At 40.7% G+C, this 21,406-nt stretch overlaps 1 protein-coding gene across 1 annotated transcript; it reads right to left on the bottom strand.

Moving 5' to 3' along the window:
- Window positions 1-2,716: 2,716 nt before the first annotated feature.
- On the bottom strand, window positions 2,717-17,243 carry gucy1a1 (guanylate cyclase 1 soluble subunit alpha 1). Its single transcript, XM_023998360.2, has 8 exons — window positions 16,679-17,243; window positions 16,356-16,417; window positions 15,881-15,975; window positions 14,827-15,611; window positions 9,811-10,296; window positions 7,757-7,900; window positions 4,815-4,969; window positions 2,717-3,664 (listed from the first exon to the last, which is right to left on the bottom strand). The coding sequence occupies exons 1-8, from the start codon at window positions 16,919-16,921 to the stop codon at window positions 3,469-3,471; spliced, it is 2,166 nt and encodes a 721-aa protein (XP_023854128.1). The 5' UTR covers window positions 16,922-17,243; the 3' UTR covers window positions 2,717-3,468.
- Window positions 17,244-21,406: the final 4,163 nt, after the last annotated feature.

Here is a 21,406-nt window from a genome sequence, read left to right as displayed (position 1 = left end):
GATCACCACTTTATTTTAAGAATGTGAAATGTCAGAATAATAGTAGACAGAATTATTTCTTTCAGATTTTATTTCTTTCATCACATTCCCAGTGGGTCAGAAGTTTACATACACTCAATTAGTATTTGGTAGCATTGCCTTTTAAATTGTTTAACTTGGGTCAAACGTTTCGGGTAGCCTTCCACAAGCATCCCACGATAAGTTGAGTGAATTTTGGCCCATTCCTCCTGACAGAAACTGGTGTAACTGAGTCAGGTTTGTAGGCCTCCTTGCTCGCACACACTTTTCAGTTCTGCCCACAAATTTTCTATGGGATTGAGCTCAGGGCTTTGTGATGGCCACTCCAATACCTTTACTTTCTTGTCCTTAAGCCATTTTGCCACAACTTTGGAAGTATGCTTGGGGTCATTGTCCATTTGGAAGACCCATTTGCGACCAAGCTTTAACTTCCTGGCTAATGCTTGAGATGTTGCTTCAATATATCCACCTAATTTTACCTCCTCATGATGCCATCTATTTTGTGAAGTGCACCAGTCCCTCCTGCAGCAAAGCACCCCCACAACATGATGCTGCCACCCCCGTGCTTCACGGTTGGGATGGTGTTCTTCGGCTTGCAAGCATCTCCCTTTCCTCCAAACATAACGATGGTCATTATGGCCAAAAAGGTTATACTTTTTATTTTTTGTTTCATCAGACCAGAGGACATTTCTCCAAAAAGTACGATCTTTGTCCCCATGTGCAGTTGCAAACCATAGTCTGGCTTTTTTTATGGCGGTTTTGGAGCAGTGGCTTCTTCCTTGCTGAGCGGCCTTTCAGGTTATGTCGATGTAGAACATTTAGAACTGTCCAAATGGACAATGACCCCAGCATACTTCCAAAGTTGTGGCAAAATGGCTTAAGGACAAGAAAGTAGCTTTTTTTATGTTGAGGGGTGGACAGGTTTTACCTCCTGCTTACTGATCCATGTTTCGAGTTGTGCAGCCTATAATGACCAAGGGCTACATGATTGTAATAATAGAAAATAACAAAATAAATGTTTTCTTCCTTACCTTTTTCTCAACCCCCATCCACTCTATTAACATAGGCCGAATTGCATCTGATCTCCTCTAGGCCTACCATCACAGCTGTTACAACCAAGTCTGTGTCTGAAATGGCATCCTATTCTCTGTGTACTGTAGTGCACTACTTTTGACCAGGGCCACTAGTGGCAGGTAGCCTAGCGGTTCAGAGCGTTTGGACAGTAAGATCTCTGGTTCGAATCCCTTATCTGGCAAGGTGGAAAGGTCTGCTGTTCTGCCTTTGAGGAAGGCAGTTGACCCCCAACAACAACTGGTCATCGTCAAATAAGGCAGATAATTAATTACACCCACCTAAATCAGTCCCTGATTAGAGGGTTAGAATGAAAAAACTGTCTTTGAGGTCCAGAGATGGAATAGAGTGCCATTTTGGACACAATTTCCTTCGTGTGAAAATGCAAAACAAACTTGAACAAATGTTTGATGCTCACATTGTTGCAGTGTAATATCAATTGTGAGAGTGAAATTGAAAGATTATGTTATAATACCGTTATTGCATCAAATGGTTGTTTCATGGAATAGAATAGGGTTCTTAGAACACCCTCATCTGTGCGTAGTCTTCTGAGTTGGGCCTCTGGGAGCTTAATGCTGACAGTGGATTTACGATGCCTTTGGTGATAAAACCTAAAGACCGCATTCCATAGTTAGTGTTTGTGTGCTGGGAGGTACCAGGGTGGAGATGGCTAGGGTATGGATAATGATGAGAGGAACTTTGTTTTGGGGGCCAGACCCTGGTTTCCACACAATGAGAACAGTCTTTACAGCAGATATTTGCTGTGAATGATTAATTTCTTTCATAGAAATCCTAACCTTGTGATCCATTCCACACAGCTGTTGGTTGTCATGAACATTCAGGAGGATGTACTTTGTTATAAAATGCTGTGGCTCAAATCAGCTCGTTGGGCTCTCAATGAATCATCTAAGGGTGGTTCGTCAACCAGCTTCATTATTGCAATAATTCATCGATGTAATTAATATGTTTTGAATAAAGAAATATCCTGATTGGTGATTGACCTTGTCTCTCGTCATTATTGATTACATTTTCCACGACACAATCTACAAGTAACTTCTAAAATAATGGAAACACTTGAGTAAATGAGGGATACAAAGTATATTGAAAGCAGGTGCTTCCATACAAGTGTGGTTCCTGAGTTAATTAAGCAATTAACATCCCATCACGCTTAAGGTCATGTATAAAAATGCTGGGCAGGCCATTATTTTGGCTACCATGGCTATGCCCCATAGGATGACAATGCTCCCATCCACAAGGTAGGACTGGTCACTGAATGGTTTGATGAGCATGAAAACTATGTAAACCATATGCTCAGTCACCACATATCAACCCAATTGAACACATACGTGAGATTCTGGAGCGGCACCGGAGACAACATTTTCCACCACCATCAACAAAACATAAAATGATCAAATGTATCGTGAAAGAAAGGTGTTGCATTGGATAGTTTCCAGACACTTGTAGAATCTATGCCAAGGTGCATCTGGCTCGTGGTGGCCTAATGCCCTATTAAGGCATTTTATGTTGGTGTTTCCTTTATTTTGGCAGTTACRTGTACTATGACTACGCTCGCAGGAAAACTGAAAATATATTCCAAACATCAGAGCAGTAGAAGTGTAGACACACAAATCTGTTAATCACAATATTTATTGTCGCTTGGACAATACAAAAATAATCACAGGAATAAATGCTAATTGTAATGGAACCACATTCATTGTGTTCTAGCCATGCCGTGACATTAGTTATTGTGTAATTCTCTTTAAAGGGATAGTTTAACCAAATTACAAAATTGCATATGCTTGGCACTTAGCCTGTATGCAGTCTAAGGACAAGGTGAGAGGCGAAAAATGCAGGGATATTGACTTGCATTTGGAGAGCAGTTAATTCAAATTAAAGTATGGATTGCTTTCTTACCTTGTTCACAGACTGCATACAGGGTAAGAAAACCGATGTAATTTGGGTGACTATCCCTTTAAGTCCCAATGTGTGATTAATACCTATGTATTTACATGGTAGTTACATAGGCAGTTGTAGTGTAATTACAGTGTAAGAAAGTATGTGAATCTGGTGAGGTGAATAAATCAGTGAAAGCATACAAAATGTACATCTAGCGATTTTGTAGGAGAATAATCAACATTTCTACATCACCTAAAGAAATCTACAGCAACGGGTGSTAGCTGTATTTAGACCTGGGTACAAATATTAGTTTCTTTCAAATACTTTAGCTCTGCTCGATTGAGCTTGCATTGCGCAATGAATCCAGTGGAATATTGCTAAAAGTGCAAACTGCCCATTTGGTGCTCCAGGCAGGCTCAATCAAACGCTCAAAGATTTAAAATATTAATTGAACCCAGGTTTGGCTGTGTCTCATCATACCATCTATGTTTGCTCAGCCATGAAGTTTGTATTGCTGTAGCATGGTTCATCGGTCTCACAGTCACTTGTGGTTTTGCCCGACCATTGATCAAAAGCCTCCAAGAAGTAACAAACACCAGGAATATCCGGCGGGAAGTTTGGCGGAAGATCCTGTCTGGTCCGGGGAATGAAGACGAACTCTGGACAATCTTTCAGCAATCTGGAAACCCAAAAGGACAAATGAACCATCTTGAATGTAAATACAACGTTTTAGTATGTGCTGCAGATAGAAATGGAGGCTACGGGGCTCTCTATTCAATCAACATTGGATCCTGTTTCCTGTGCAAGACCACATAAACAATTTATCTTGTACTGTGAGAATGTGTGTATGAATTTATTGTATAACACAGTTACTGTCTGAAACCAAAAAGCAACAACTGGATAGGAAGTTAAATACGTTCTCTTGAAACACACAAACAATGTTGTTTTGCCTTCCTTACAAAAAACATACAATAACATAATCAACCAGTACACTGTAATTACACTATTAATAACAATGTATWAACATATTTTTTACATCTTACTTTAGTAACTGCATTTGAATAATAAAGAGCAATGCAGAAATTTGTAACAAATGTTAATGTAGTAATTACAGTGTTATTACACAGGTGCAAGAAGGACTTTATTGAAAGGGCTAGCAAATACCCAGGTAATGTTTTGGACACACATTTCAGAGGCCCTACACCAGGGCTATCTTATTACAGTCCGAGAGAACAACCATAGCCCTTCTGGTTTTCATTATTTCCTTCCAATCAGGGACAGATTTAGACTTGGGAAACCAGGTGGGTGAACTTTCTGGCCAATCAAGTGTTTTGTGAAACTGTTTTCAACTGTGCCCCTAAAGAGACCACACTGAACATCCTAGAACGTGTGTAGTAAAGACCTTGGCTTTGTTGACTATGACAAATGTTGGGTAGCCAAATCAGGGTTCTAATTCTGTGCCCAACAGTGGACGTAGTGTATGGTCAGTGCATCTTTCATTATCACGGTGAGTTATAGGTAGCTTGTCATTTGAAAAACACCACACAAAACATAATTTACTGTGTGACTTTTGTGATAAACAGTGTGATCCAAATTAATGAGACATTCAAATAAAGACATTATAAATACATACATGCTAATGACATGTCCAACGATGCATTATAACCACATCATAATGATACATGTGATCATCAATGCAAAGTGTAAACACAAGACTCTTCAAAACATTTTTTTWTATATATAAAACATTAGCTAGTGGCTGAGCTTAGGGAGATCTGGCAGTGAAATTAACTATAAAATATTTTGGTAGTGCAGAAGTGTTAAGTCACCTGTGGGTTGTGGGGCTAACGTTGATTCTTCTAGGTACGCTACAGGACTCAAACTTATTTGCCAATGTGACGTTGTTGCCAAACAGACAATAGCGCGGCATCATCACGCCAACAACACCGGCCAGAACTGAGCCAGTGTGTAGGCCAATTCTCATCTGTAAATAAAAAAAGATAACTTGCATTGAAGGAAGAAACTGCAACATTAAATCAAAGCTTCATTGATTATATTAAGTTTTCCTTTGAAGTGACAACTATAAGGTGAAATCAACAAAAATCCAATATAAATCTGTATTCGAAAAGTAAWGTTCACCAAGGTGACTTCAAGGAACAACAAATTGTGATTGTTCTTCAAAGACTGTCGTGGAAATCACAATCAAGTCATTGCAACTCCTATCTTTTTGGGAAATCACATTTTGACTGTAGTAAATATAATTTAAATGTAATTTGATGATAATAACTCAAGAACATTTCCCATGCTATCGGCTGTGATGCTTTATGTGATATAACCTTATCCACATGTTCTACTTCTGAATGGATTATTTAGCCAAATTATGACTTTGATTTATTGATTGAATTTATATATCAATTTTCCAGATGCTGCTTTCATAGTAGGGAGGAAACTCACCTCATCCACCACCATCAATGTGTGGCACCCACTTTGGTCATGCAAGGCAACCATCAGGTAGCATGGTGTAGAGGTGAGGAGGGATATACTATGCCAATTATTAATGATAGGGATGATTAGGTGGCCATGATGGAAATGGGGCCAGGATACCCCTACTCTTACGATAAGTGCCATKAAATTGTAATGACCACAGAGTCACCACAGAGTTAAGATATCCGTTTAACGTCCTATCCGAAGGAGTAGGGCAGTCCCATAACTGACAGCAGAGAGCGTTGGATTCGAACCCACGCTCACAACATTACATAGTATGTGTGTTCTCTGTGTATTCTAGAGGCAGCGGCTTAGACCGCTTGACCACCCAGACCACAAAGTTGTATTTTAGAAGTTACTTGAATGTGATTTAGGCCTGCTTTTTGGAGCATGTTAACCAGAGGGGTATACAATGAAGGATCTATGAGTTAGCCAGCTACTTTGGAAAATCAACCAGAAATAACTATAGATTTTCTAGTTCAATTAGAGGAAAGCTAAACTTAGATGTGTTTTTGGTTGTTTAGTATATATGACAATGCACATTTAAAGCGTATCTTCCTAAAGAGCTGGCTAACTCCTTGATCCTGCTTTGTAGTATACCCCTTGTTTTGTGTTCAATGATGCTAATGCTAAACTGTAGCAAAGTGAACGAATCCAAATCATGGTTTGGGTCCATAATCTGTGTTCTAGGTATTCATAAGATGGGGTCAACTACCTCTAAGCTTTCAATATCATGTCAAATGTCAAATAATATATCAAAATACAGAAAGAAAATACAGCTGCAGCTTTCTTATTATAATCTCCAAATTTGAGATGTTGATGAGCCATTGTCAGGTTGCTAGGGAGGTTACTAGCCGGCCTGACATCTGCCCATCCTCTTGACTCTGCAGGTCACACAATACACAGTCCCCCACAACATCTCTGTCTCTGCCCATCAACAACTGGACTCATTCATACTATATCTCTGRACTTGTGGGTTGGTGTGCATGACCAAAGTGAGTGTGACATGCATATACTGTGACATGTATATAATTCCTGCTTGATGTTCGTATAGTTGTTATATGCTGCCTTTGTGTATAGCTGTATTGTAATATGTGCAGGTAGCATATACATTCATACAGTCCTTCCCTTGTTAATAACCTTGTTACTCTACTTGTGCTATCACTTATTGCAGGGGTTCCCAACCTGGGGGGGCACCAACATTTTGCGAGGGGGGGAAAAATTACTACAAATAACAATAATAATAATAGCTAATCATTTACAATTCACGATTGTTTATACCAATCTAAAATTATGCATAAATCTGCGATGCTTTTTGCAAGAAAYRAGCTGTAAAATGCCAGAGGAAGACACGACTCTGATGCCAATGGGAATATATTTTGTTTGTCTCTGTGATATTCAGAAGTTGAGCTACAACCTTCTAAAGTCGAGGAGTCAAAGAAATTGGACTTTGCTTGGGAAGTAATCTTATACGATGTGTGACTGTCGCTATCAATTGATCTCTTCACTTTCTGAAAAAGAGAACATGTATAATTAAATTGAGGGTTTATATAAATGATCATAATAAAACATATTTGGTAGCGGAAAAACATTTGGGTAAATCGGGTCTAGAGTTCCATATCCATTATTATTAKTAGTATTATTATTAGTAGTATTATTTAGCCTACCTAAAAGATGTAATGAGTTTTGTTAAACTACGTAGAATTGCAGGAAATGAGCTTCAAAACAACAACATTGTCCTAGGTCCGTCAAGTTAAGCAAAATAAATTATAAAAGCTGTATTTAATATAGGCTATCTCAATAAACATGAATTAATCAAATGTGAAAAGGGGGGCCCTGGGGGAAAATGTTGGGAACCCTTATTGCATTGTGTACGGTGTATTCATTACCTCTGTTTCTCCTGTTTCAGAACCATTACCATTCTTCATCCCCATGTACATCTCCGTCTGTGTGTGTGTGAATAAAATTCTTTGTCTGTAACTCTGAGGTTGCCTCATCCCCCTCTTAATGGGGGAGGTGCTAGCGTGTCATAGATCAGCACAAACGGAGAGTCACTCTCTTTCAGATGAACAATATTGGCATTCTAGATATTAACAAAAACCAGCTACCAGGGAACAACTTTGTCTACATCTTGAGCAAATGGCGTAACAGTAGAAAAGCCTGAAAATCAGTTTTGTGTACAAAACTCTTCTTGCCCAGGCAACTTCYTGTGCTACTCAGTGCCATTCTGAAAAGGGCTTTCCATTGATGGTTTCACACCGTGGAGAAGGTAAGCTGTAACACTCACCTTGATTGGCTCACCAGTGGGCGTCCTGACCTCATCGGACAGCTCCATCATCTTCAGCGCCATGAGGGCAATCTGCACTGCATGAGTCTCGCTCTCCTTGTGCAAGCCACCGGCCACACAGTACGCATCACCGATAGTCTCCACCTAGATACAGTCGAATAGAATAGTTTAATATCCCATAGACAAACTACATGGCATACAGTTAACTTCATCACAAGACTTGTATAATATCGGATAGCATAGATCAGAGAGAGGGAACCATTCAACTTCTTTTTTTTTAAAGACGTGCCCCCATTGTCTACAGACCCTCTGATCTTAATTTCTACATTGACTGCACAGAGAGARAATAGTTGTATAGTTGTATGATGTATGCATAGGACTTTAAATTGAAGGATTGTTTTTCTAGCCCTCTTAATTCCTTGATTTGTGCGTTAGACCATTCCAATTCATATACTCCTAATGAAAAGCACAAGTAATGGAAAACACGTCAAGTGAGCAAAAACTACTGTACCTATTTTAATTTATCACACAGTCTTCCCCTACGGGTAGATGTTGACACATTCGAACACAAACACATTAAAACAATCATCAGGGCCAATTTAATCCGTGTGAATTTGCATCAAAATAGTTCTTCTGGGAGGTGTTTATGTTTTACTCCACAGCAGGAGAGCACTCGACAGTGTGGTGGTGGTGAACAATGTGAGGTAAAAGTTGATGTTCCAAATGGCACTCCATATAGTGAATTGTAGTGCACAATTAAGGGAATAGAGTGCCATTTGGAAAGCAGACAAAATCTATTTTTGGACCGGGAATGGAAACAGAGGTCCTAAAGGAACCTCTGACTTCCCAGTACTTTACGAATGATCCGTCAGACATGCTGCTCTCCTCTGTTATACTTCAGTGACACACTGATTACATTAGCCAAACTCCCCGCAGATTAAAGGACAGTTGGCTGAGAGCAAGCAAGTTTGGCCATGAGACAAGTACAGTCTGTTCTTTAAGAAATATTAAACCTAGATAAAATGGTGGAATTGTGTCATTTTTGTCCAAAACTTGTGTAATCTATGAGAGAACGCAACGAAAATAACTTTTCTACCATGAACTTAAAGTACTTTRGTGCCTAAATCACATAGCAGTCTCATCCTGACAAGGTCAAAAACAACTGTGCTCTTTCCMCTTTTTGGAGCCTGTGCATCTCTTTTATATTGCAGACTCTTATTTTGGAGTAGACCTTTTAATTATTGATGGACTGTTAAGAATACACAACTATTATTCTCTCTAAATTGCTTTGGTCAAGACATAACTGTTAAGTATTGTCTATATTAATACATTGACGAATTATTGCTAAATTATGCAAAAGAAAGAAGTAAACAATCCTCCACTCTCAAATGATTCATATCAGTTAACACATTCTTATAAAACGCTATCGAAGAGCAACATAAGGCATATCTAACCTTTTTACTTCCATGGCTAAATTAATTAAAATGAAGCCGTATTCATGATGGGATGAACATAATATGGGAATGCCAGCAAGGGTCTGCAGTCAACAACATAGATTGTTGTTCTAAAAATAATCTGTTGATATAAACATAATATTACATAGAGGGCCTTGCCTATTCAATCCAACCCCATAACAGGGGTTGTGGAATAAGACTAAAGAAACATTTTGGGCACATTTGGAGTCCATTTTCCCAATAATGTTCATTTTAGCTGTTAACACTAAGGCACTTTTTGCTGTTCCATTTCAACTGCTGTTTAACTGCTGTTTTACTGAGAAATAATATTATATCCTCGTACTTTCTGGTACTTAATTCCACACAATTGATAACTGCATTGTACCAGATGTTGCGTAGTATTTCAATTAATTCAATCGATCCCCATAAACAAATATATTCTGTGGTTATTATTCTGAATTTAGTTTCACCTTTATAAGTAATTACCAGGCACTTTGTAAAATAAAGCGTCACCACTAAACAATGTTTAGTTTTATCTGGTAAATCCAGTTTTGATTGAGAAGTTCCCTGAGTTTCCTTGGGCCTTGCTGTAACACACACCTTGTATACATCCAGCTCCCCGCAGTGGTGGTCAAAGCGTGTGTACAGCTCATTGAGCATGGTGACCACCTGCATAGGTGTGCAGCGTGAGCACACGGCCGTGAAGCCCACGATGTCAGAGAACAGCATGGTGACATTCTCAAACTCCCTGGCATCCACCGTGTGGCCTTGCCAAAGTTCCTGGGCCACCGTCCCTGGGAAAATGGTGAAAAGCAGATCCACCGTCCTCTTTTTCTCTTCCTCCAGGGCGAGGTGAGCGTGCTCCAGGGCCGCCTTGGCCTTGCCTAGGCGCTTCTTCAAGCCATCCTGAGCCTTGGCCTGCTCGCCCACCAGGACTACGTCGCGCAGGGCGTTGTGAATGGGGATGTCAGACAGGTAGAGGCCCCGGCCAGTCAGCTCCTCCAGCTTGTCTACGCACGGGGAGCCCAGGAAGAGGATGACATTGGACTCTGAGATGTAGATCATCTGGCCTTTCAGGTCCATGAGCTAGAAGAGGGAAACAAGACATGAGATAAATGTCTTTGTCTGGGTTCTCCATGCTAAATGGTACATACACAGTCAGGTCCAAAATTATTGGCACACTTGATAAAGTTTAGCAAAAAAGACTAAAGAAAAGAAATAATACAAATACTGAGCTATTTTGTATTCTCAAATTCAATTGCTCAGAGAAAGAGATTTGGTTTAACAAGTCATTTAAAGCCTTTTTCTAAAATGTTTAATGAGACTGGAGAACACATTGGGAGGGATCTTAGACCATTCCTCCTTACAGAATCTTTCCAGATCCTTGATATCCTTCATCTGCTCTTATCTGCCTTCTTCAATTCAAACCACAGGTTTCCAATGGTACCTGTACTGTAGTATGGAGACTGAGATGGCTATTGCAAAATGTTGATTTTGTGGTCAGTTAACCATTTCTTTGTGGATTTTGATGTGCGCTAGGGGTTATTGCCTTGCTGGAAGATCCACTTGCGGCCAAGTTTCAGCCTCCTGGGAGAGGCAACCAGGTTTTTGGCAAAAAAGTGTCATRGTACTTGGTCAAATTCATGATGTCGTTGACCTTAACAAGGTCCCCAGGACCAGTGGATTGCCCCATAACATCAAGTTTGCTAACCAGTATTGGCACTTGAATTGGAACTGGAGCTATGGTCAGATGACATGAAAATAGAGCTATTTTCTCACACTCACACTTGTGGTGGGTTTAGCATCAAAAGAAGGATGCATATGTAGAAAATACCTACTGTAAAAATATGGTGGTGGAACTTTGATGTTATGGGAATATTTTGCTTCCACTGGTCCTGGGGCCATTGTCAAGGTCAACGGCATCATGAACTACCAAGTACCAGGACATTTTAGCCAAAAACCTGGTTGCCTCTGCCAGGAGGCTGAAACTTGGCCTCAAGTGGATCTTCCAGCAAGACAATTACCCCTAGCACACATCAAAATCTACAAACAAAAAGGTTGATTGACCACAAAATTAAAATGTTGCAATAGCCATCTCAGTCCTTTGCAATGGCCATCTCAGGACATTAACCCCATTGAAAACCTGCGGCATGAATGGAAGAGGGCAGTCCATAAGCGCAGACAAAGGACATCAAGGGTCTAGAAATATTCTATATGGAGGAATGGTCTGAGGTCCCTCCCAATGTGTTCAATCTCATAAAACATGTAAGAAGAAGTCTCASTAGCCGTTATCCTCGCAAGGGGAGGGTGGCGGAGTATGGAAAACAGTGGTGCCAATCATTTGGACCCCTATSTTTTTATGATTTTTTTGTATTACTTGTTAAACAAAATGTATTTCTCTGAGCAATTGTATTATTATAWAATAATATAATTTGCACAAAGAAAATGTGCATACAATATAGCTAAGTATTATTTCTCTCAGATTTTGTGTACAAATTTATTTCCATCCCTGTTAGTGAGCATTTCTCTTTGCCAACATAATCCATCCACTTGACAGGTGTGAAGAAGCTGATTAAACAGCATGATCATTACCTTGTGCTGGGGACAATAAAAGGCCACTCTAAAATATGCAGGGATATGCATATAATATGCATATCCACACAACAATGCCACATATGTCTCAAATTTTGAGGGAGTGTGCAATTGGCATGCTGACTGCAGGAATATCCACCAGAGCGGTTGCCAGATAATTTAATGTTAATTTTTCTACCWTAAGCCCCCTCCAACGTCGTTTTAGAGAATTTGGCAGTACGTCCAACYGGCCTCACAACCACAGACCTTGTGTAACCACACCAGCCCAGGACCTCCACAACCGGCTTCTTCACCTGCGTGATCGTCTGAGACCAGCCACCCAGACAGCTGATGAAACTGTGGGTTTGCACAACCGAAGAATTTCTGCACAAATTTTCAGAAACAGTCGCAGGGATACTGATTTGCATGCTCGTCTTTTTTGTATTGTTATCCCCAATTTCATCATATCCATTTGGTAGTTACAGTCTTGTCCCATCGCTGCAACTCCCATACGGACTCAGGAGAGCCGAAGGTCGAGAGCCGTGTGTCCTCCGAAACACAACCTCGCCAAGCCACACTGCTTCTTGACCCAATGCACACATAACCCGGAAGCCAGCCACACCAATGTGTCGGAGAAAACACTGTAYTGGCGACCGTGTCAGTGTGCATGCGCCCGGCACGCCACAGGAGTCGCTAGAGCGCGATGGGACAAGGACATCCGGCCGGCCAAACCCTCACTAACCCAGACGACGTTGGACCAATTGTGCGTCGCCTCATGRTTCTCCCGGTCGCGGCCGGTTGCGACACAGCCTGGTATCGAACCAGGATCTGTGGTAGCGCAGCTACTGCGTTACTTGGGATGCCTGTCCTCACCAGGTCTTGACCTGACTGCAGTTCGGCGTCTTAACCGACTTCAGTGGRCAAATGCTCACCTTCGATGGATGCATCCCGGTTTCAACTGTACCGGGGCAGATGGCAGACAATGTGTATGGCGTCATGTGGACGAGCGGTTTGCTGATGTCAACGTTGTGAACAGAGTGCCCCATGGTGGTGGTGGGGTTATGGTATGGGCAGGCATATGCTACAGACAACGAACACAATTGCATTTTATCAATGGCTGTTTGAATGCACAGAGATACCGTGACGAGATCCATTGTCCTGCCATTCATCCACCACCATCACCTCATGTTTCAGCATGATAATGCACAGCCCTATGTCGCAAGAATCTGTATACAATTCCTGGAAGCTGAAAATGTCCCAGTTCTTCCATAGGCTGCATACCCAGACATGTCACCCATCGAGCATATTTGGGATGCTCTGGGTCGACATGTACAACAGCATGTTACAGTTCCCGACAAAATCCTTCCAGTTTCGCACAGCCATTGAAGAGGAGTGGGACAACATTCCACAGGCCACAATCAACAGCCTGATCAACTCTATGTGAAGGAGATGTGTTGCGCTGCATGAGGAAAATGGTCACACCTAATGAATTTATTTAAATTGACTGATTTTCTTATATGAACTCTAACTTCCCAAGCTGTCCCTCATACCATCACGGTCACCTAATCATCCCTAGCTTACAATTGGCTCATTAATCCCCCTCCTCTCCCCTGTAACTATTCCCCAGGTCATTGCTATAAATGAGAATGTGTTCTCAGTCAACTTACCTGGTAAAATAATGGTAATTTTTTAAAATAAACTCAGTAAAATCTTTGAAATTGTTGCATGTTGCGATTATATTTTTGTTCAGTGTATTTACTTTATACAATTTTGCTCATCTTTGTACAGGGTGCCAATCATTTTGGACATAACTGTAAGTATTGTCTTTAGTTGTTCAGGCTCTGGACACTACTACAAGGTACACATGAAAACAGATCTGATTAAATCATCTGTCATTGAATGGCATATAATTGCCCAAATTACTAATCAAGGGTGAGTTTGCCGAAAGCGTTGTAGCTAATGTAGCTAGATAGCGCGAAGTGAACAAAATTCTCCAATTGATGTTATGTTACGAATTTGTAAATGTACAATATGTTAGAAATTTGCAAAATGTACGATATGTTACAAATTTTCAAAACGTATGATATGTTACGAATTCCAGCGAGCTGGCTAACATTTGCTAGCTGTCTAACATTAACTAGGCTAGGGGTTAGGGTTAGAGGTTAAGGTTTGAGTTAAGTTTAGGAGTTAGGTTAAATGGTTAAGATTAGGGTTAGCTAAAGGGATTATGGTTAGCGAAACCGTTAGCTAAAAAGTTTAAGTTTAGCGTTAAGGGAAGTGTTATCTAACATTCTAAGTAGTTGCAAAGTAGTAACTAATTGAAAAGTTGCTAATTAGCTAACGTTGTCTGTAATGAGATACGAACTCGGAACATTTGGGTTGCTAGACGTTCRCTTTATATGCCTGCCCATCCACCCTGACCAACCACCCTACTTTTGTTTTTTTCCTTAAGTAACCATATGTCTTATGTAACCATATCATACTAATTTGAGTGTCCCGGATTTACATKTACTATATTACGTCTATTACRTCTACGGCTGTCCAATTCCATCATGGGCTTATGTTGTTTTCTACCTCAGGGGGAGCATTCCGCTAATTAGCACATAAGAATTAACAATGCGGCATTTTTTCTTTCTGAAGGGCTATTTCTAACATCAAATCTGCATTTAGACAACCTTCGATTCCTTGTGAGTCAATCGTCTCAACTCCAAAGGGTCATATCCAGCAGACCTGAGTTCAAATGGTTTTGGAAATCAAAGACTGAGTCTTTGCTTGAGCCAGACAGAAAGTGGATGTTTCAAGGGATATAGTATTTTCCACCTAACTTTCCACTGAAAAACGATAGTGGGAACTCCGCTCAGGCGTCTTTCTACGGCTGCTACGTTAGGTTAGCTTAAACCTGACTGGACTGCTAAATGGGCGGGTTTGCACCTTTGGGACTATTCCATTGGTTCCATTGAACCAGGCGAGCTCAATGAAGCATCACTCAAGACTTCAAATACTATTTGAACACAGGTCTGATATTCAGTCGAAATAGGGTCATACCCTCCCTGTGTCATCGGCCATGGAGCCACCTTGGTGCTTTATCCGAATGATGAACTGTGTGTTCAGCATAGTCAAGATGCCTTGGAAGGTGCACCTGATCTGGGGCATGACGATGGCAAAGTGCTCCAGGAAGGCAGTGGGCCGCCTCAGGCCTTCCTTCCGGCTAAGTCTCTTCCGGAGGCCATCCCCGATTTGCAACAGGCCCAGGTCCTGATCCAGAAAGAGGTGGAAGGGGAAGGTGGAGGAGAAGAGCAAGGTGGGCATGGTCCCAACTGACGTGGCCCTCATGGGACTGGGGCTCAGGCTCTTGGCGTTCTTCACCACCACCGAGTAGAGCAGGCTGGGCTGCCGGGGCCCAGCCTGAAACTGCAAGGGGCCTACGCTCTCCTTGGTGCCTCCTTGAAGGTCCATCTCCATGTCCATCAACACCTCCACAGTGGTGTCGTAGAGCAGGCGGGCGGCCGCCTTGATGACCCCAGGGAAGAAGAGCTCCGTGGTCTGCCTGGGGTTGAAGTAGTAGACGGTGAGCAGACCCAGATCCTTGTCCAGGCACAGCACCGACGCTTCTTCATTGTTTACATAATCTGTTCTCCTGTCTGGTTCGGCTTGCAGAGCGGCTGGTGCTAGCGGGTTTGGGCTGCAGCTCTGTTTCAACAGGACATTGAAGCTGTTCAGGAAGTCGCTGAGGGCTCCCCCCACTACCCGCAGAATATGGCCATCCTCATCGAAGCATGTTTGGAACAGCTCCTCACCAAGGGAGACTTTCAAAGCGTCCATGTGAATACCTGGTCGTAAAAGGAGGGCAAAACACTTATTCAATGTAATAGAATAGAATAACACTATGTAAATTAAAAATGAAATACAATACTGTATAATTAGAATAGAAAATAATACAAACGAATAGAATAAAACATTTTTATTTTCCACACAAGGTATAAAAAAAAAWGCTTTTTGTTTCACAGAGGCATGAATATAACAGACCTTAAAAACATCCAAAATTGAGTAAAAGCAACTCATGTTCAGTGTTGTTTGAATTTGATCAGCTTTACAATACCTGTTTTTAGAGAATAATTCTTCATGATCTCCATTAAATTCTCTGGTCGATCAAAGCTCCTATCTTGACAGATGTCTGCGTAACACACGGAAGGGCTGTGGACAGAAATTATATTAGTATTATATTAGTAAGCACTGCACTCCCCACATTAATAAATGGGTCTAGATATCGTATTCCTAGAAATCCCATGCATGTTATGAAAAAAAGTTTCTAACCTACGGTTTGGCTATTTTTCCTATTCCTTGTATTGCCTTCAAAGCCATCTTGCTGATTGACCATATACAGGTCGTGATACATGGTGCATCCAAGCATGGCATGTAGTCAATAGGTCTTCAATAAGAATAATATCTGAACGCATTCAATTGAACTGACCATTGTCATTTATTATCATCATGACCTTTGACAATAATTAAATATCAGGGCAGCATAGTTTAAATCATTAATTTCGCCAACATTTATTGGACTTATTTCTTACCATTTCTTGTCTAACGTATGCTGTTTCATCATTTGCAGAAAGGCAGTATGCAGTCTTTGAAACTGTAAACAAATAGTCGAGAAGTTTATTTACAAGATATTTGTATAAGAAATCTTATAGTTTGGCCCATTGCAATCACATCAAACACAACAGCAAACAAATAATTTGGTTCGAGATAATACAGACGTTTTTTTTGTTCCCGAACTGTACATGTTCCACGGTGTAAACTGCTCTCTTCTAAAACTACACTCAACAACAGTGCACAAATCAATTCTGATGAATGTTTTGAGAAATTGCTTTATTGTAGTACAATCTCAATTTACCTCGGGACATGCCAATTTGCGGATGCTCTCCCCTAATGAATGAAGATTGACTCTAGTCTTGCTTGTCTTCCTTTGAGGTAGCACCTCTGATACATTTCCATACACATCCTTGGAAATTGCCAGTACATCCCCGGTATGGTCACTTGTACATTCCTCAAAGTCTCCGGGTTCGTCCATACGACCGATACCGGAGAACGGGCATTCTCCAGAGATTTTCAGGTCTTTCAATTTTGCGCAAAACATTCTTAGTGCTTATCCTCATCTCTTGATTACATGCAAATGTCTACATTTTGGACACGCAACTCCTGTCTCAGCTGGAAACTCCATTCCCACATCATGGCATTCGCAAGGGAGCGAGGAGAAGAAAAAAAAAATATTTTATGCGCATCCTCTCTTGTGGACACCTGTCTTTCTCCCTTTCGTATGTTATAAATGATCCGCACCTATGCCAGCAACCACATACAATATTAATAGTAAATTACATGGGCAAAAGATGAGTGAAATACCATTATCACAAACCAATGAAAACCGACAGAAGAGTCGACCTGGCCAATCGATGCGCGAGTAGGTTGGGCTCTTAAAAAATATATCAGTATGAAATGCCTTGTAGACTACTCCGCGCGTGCAGTGGACGGTTAAAGAGTTGGATGATGATTTGTGCGCAATACCGTTACGCACGAATGACTAGCAGTCATTGGTATTTTTGTTGTGACACCCCGAAATACAGGCTTTTAATTCAGGCTTTTAATTATTTTAGTAAAGGTATTTATCATGACCGGCGGTGTTATGTTTTTTGTTTTTACAGGCGTGCGTTTAATCGCAGATTCTAGGCCCTACACGACGAAATTCCATGTTGATGTCAACGGGAAAATCGGGTTGGGATACGATTAACGTTTTGTTCTTCCAGCACATATTTGTAAATCCATTTTACAAATGATGGTAGTCCTATATACTATTCATTTTACACAATTTTTAACAGAATTCCTATTTYCCATAGTAGGCTAAACATCCATCCCAAAACGGCGTATAGTAGGCTAGACATGACAGATGCATGTTGCATAAGAATTCCCATTACTGCCAAAGTGTAATAACCAACTTCACTAATACTGCCCAGCCGCGGTTCACTTAATTCTAATTCTCATTTAATGTGCTTATAATATTGTACCTGGAATAATACATAGGCTACTGTAATTGAATTGCTTTTTGCTGGTAGGCCTAAATATATATTGTGTGGTCACGTTGGCAGACTTGATATTATAGAACAATAACATACAATTACATTGCAAGAGTTGAACACAATTTGAAGTAGCCTATAGGCCTATATTTATATCTCACAAAAATAATATTTATTTTGTAATTATATCACCCTCACTAACTTGTATCAACAGGGAATCTGTTGTACCCAACAAATATCACTACATCTAGAAGCCTACAGGGGAGAGCCTTATCAGTAAATTGCCTCATAAGATTTCGGTTCTAAAATTTGCACATTCAGCAATGACAGTTATCCAATGATGTAGGCTACTTGTGATTCAAGGAGAACTGTATTCAAAACAGTAGACAGACAGTAATCAAATTAAGACTATTTTATATCTTTCAAGACTCCTTTTAACTTCTCTAGGGTAGGGGGCAGCATTCGGAATTTTGGATGAAAAGCATGCCCAAATTAAACTGCCTGCTTCTCGGGCCCAGAAGATATGATATGCATATAACTGGTAGATTTGCATAGAAAACACTCTAAAGTTTCCAAAATAGTGTCTGTGAGTATAAAATAGACAAAATAGTGTCTGTGAGTATAACAGAACTGATTTGGCAGGCTTGTATTCTGAAAAATGAGGAAGTAAGAGCAGTCTGAATGAGTGGACCCTAAAGTGTCACAGAGCTTTTTCATGCGCGAGATCGAGAGAGTGCCTTTCTTGTTTACATTTTATATTGACGACGTTATTGTCCGGTTGAAATATTATCGATTATTTAGGCTAAAAACAACCTGAGGCTTGAATATAAACATAATTTGACATGTTTCTATGAACTTTACGGATACAATTTKGATTTTTTTGTCTGCCTGTTTTGACTGAGTTTGAGCCTGTGGATTACTTATGAAAATGCGCGAACAAAACAGAGGTTTTTGGATATAAAGAGACTTTATTGAACAAAAGGATCATTTATTGAGTAAATGAATATCTGCTGAGTGCAACCATATGAAGATCATCAAAGGTAAGGGATTCATTTTATCTCTATTTCTGACTTGTGTAACTCTTCTACTTGGCTACTGTTTGTAATGATTTGTCTGCTGGGCTATGTTCTCAAATAATCGTAAGGTATGCTTTCGCTGTAAAGCATTTTTAAAATCTGACACCGTGGTTGGATTCACAAGAAGTTCATCTTTAAACCTATGTAAAATATGTTTTGTTTTCAGAATTTTTATAATGAGTATTTCTGTATTTGAATTTGTCGCCCAGCAGTTTCACTGGCTGTTGAAGAGGTGGGACGCTAACGTCTCACGTACCCAAGAGAGGTTTTAAGGTGTATTTAAGGTGTATTTAAATTTTTATTTATTACAGTTTACAAAATAACATTCCTATTGTAAATAATATGGTAATATATAACACACAATAACCCATATCTATCAATGAATCACCAACATGTAAGCTGTGCCAATGGCACACCATTTGGACTGTTTTACTTATTTCCCCGTAACTCTTTGCTATGTCAGCTTTGAATTACATCAGTGACCCTGGTTGCTGTGGAAACGCCAGCAAAACCCAGAGTACATTTTATGGGGTTTAGATGGAATGAGAGGAGACGAGGCAGGACCAGAGAGAAGTGAGTCTTCCAAATTGGGCACACAATGCTTATTCTTTCTTTTTAAAAGCCCATTCAACATCCCTTCTTTTTATCCATGTCTATTACACCACAGGCTTTCCTTAGGTCTTCTCTTGGAAAACATAATTACCAAGGATAAGAAGTAGGCTATATGCATTCGCAAAGTATTCAGAGCCCTTGACTTTTTCCACATTGTTACGTTACAGCCTTATTCTGAAATGGATTCAATTGTTTTCACACAGTCTTCACACAGTACACATAATGACAAAGCAAAAACAGGTTTTTAGAAATGTTTGCAAAAATAAATAAATGAAGTATGACATTTACATAAGTATTCAGACCTATTACTCAKTACTTGTTGAAGCACATTTGGCAGTRATTACAGCCTTGAGTCTTCTTGGGTATGAAGCTACAAGCTCGGCACACCTGTATTTGGGGAGTTTCTCCCATTCTTCTCTGCAGATCCTCTCAAGCTCTGTCAGGTTGGATGGGGAGTGTCTCTGCACAGSTATTTTCAGGTCTCTCCAGAGAWGTTAGATTGGGTTCAAGTTCGGGCTYTCGCTGGGCCMCTCAAGCACATCCAGAGACTTGTTTCGAAGCCACTCCTGCATTGTCTTGGCTGTGTTCTTAGGGTCGTTGTCCTGTTGGAAGGTGAACCTCTGGAGCCRGTTTTCATTAAGGATCTCTCTGTACTTTGCTCTGTTCATCTTCGCCTCGATCCTGATTAGTCTCCCAGTCCCTGCCGGTGGAAAACATCCCCACAGCATGATGCTGCCACCACTATGCTTCACGATAGGGATGGTTCCAGGTTTCCTCCAGATGTGACGCTTGGCATTCCGGCCAAAGAGTTCAATATTGGTTTTATCAGACCAGAGAATCTTGTTTAAGAGCCCTTTAGGTGCCTTTGGCAAACTCCAAGCAGGCTGTCATGTGCCTTTTTCTGAGTGGCTTCCGTCTGGCCACTCTACCATAAAGGCCTGATTGGTGGAGTCCTCTCCACAGAGGAACACTAGAGCTCTGTCACAGTGACTATCGGGTTCTTGGTCACCTCCCTGACCAAGGCCCTCCTCCCCCGGTTGCTCAGTTTGGCCGGGCGGCCAGCTCTAGGAAGAGTCTTGGTGGTTCCAAACTTCTTCCATTAAGATAGTGATGGAGGCCACTGTGGTTTTGGGGACCTTCAATGCTGCAGACATTTTTTGGTACCCTTCCCCGAGATCTGTGCCTAGACACAATCCTGTCTCGGACCTCTACGGACAATTCCTTCAACCTCATGGCTTGGTGTTTGCTCCGACATACACTGTCAGCTATGAGACTTTATCTAGACAGGTGTGTGCCTTTCCAAATCATGTCCAATCAATTGAATTTACCATAGGTGGACTCCAATCAAATTGTAGAAATATGTCAAGGATGATCAATGGAAATTGGATGCACCTGAGCTAAATTTTCGAGTCCGATAGCAAAAGGTCTGAATACTTACAGGTATTTCTATTTTTTGATTTTAATACATTTGCAAACATTTCTAAAAACCTGTTTTCACTTTGTCATTACGGGGTATTGTGTGTAGATTTATGAGGGGAAAAAATATTTAATACATTTTCGAATAAGGCTGTAAGGTAACAAAATGTGGGAAAAGTAAATGGGTCTGAATACTTTCTGAATGCAATGTACCTGTCTGCACCAGCAGTACAGTGACATAGTGCATCATGTCTTAATTATTGTTTCAAAGTGCATCCCAACCCTCATAACAAGACACACCTGGAGACAAATTAGGGCGGACGCATTCATCTTATGCGATTTCCAGTAGTGAGTGTGCATACATTTTCATACAGGTAGCCCAGCCAGATTTGAACCCACAATCCTGACACTGCAAGCGCCATGCTTTGCCAACTGAGCCACATATTACAT

Source organism: Salvelinus sp. IW2-2015, linkage group LG13 (genome assembly GCF_002910315.2).
Source record: "Salvelinus sp. IW2-2015 linkage group LG13, ASM291031v2, whole genome shotgun sequence".
Lineage (NCBI taxonomy): Eukaryota > Metazoa > Chordata > Actinopteri > Salmoniformes > Salmonidae > Salvelinus > Salvelinus sp. IW2-2015.
The sequence above is the reverse complement of the archived record's forward strand: the minus strand, read 5'-3'. Positions and strand labels throughout refer to the sequence as shown.

Coding starts and splice junctions, on each gene's coding strand:
- gucy1a1 (XM_023998360.2), bottom strand. CDS start 16,921: ATGTTTTGCGCAAAATTGAAAGACCTGAAAATCTCTGGAGAATGCCCG. Junction 7,901..9,810: donor GGGAGCTGGATGTATACAAG/GTGTGTGTTACA, acceptor GACTGTATCTAG/GTGGAGACTATCGGTGATGC. Junction 4,970..7,756: donor CCACTGGTGAGCCAATCAAG/GTGAGTGTTACA, acceptor TTTTATTTACAG/ATGAGAATTGGCCTACACAC.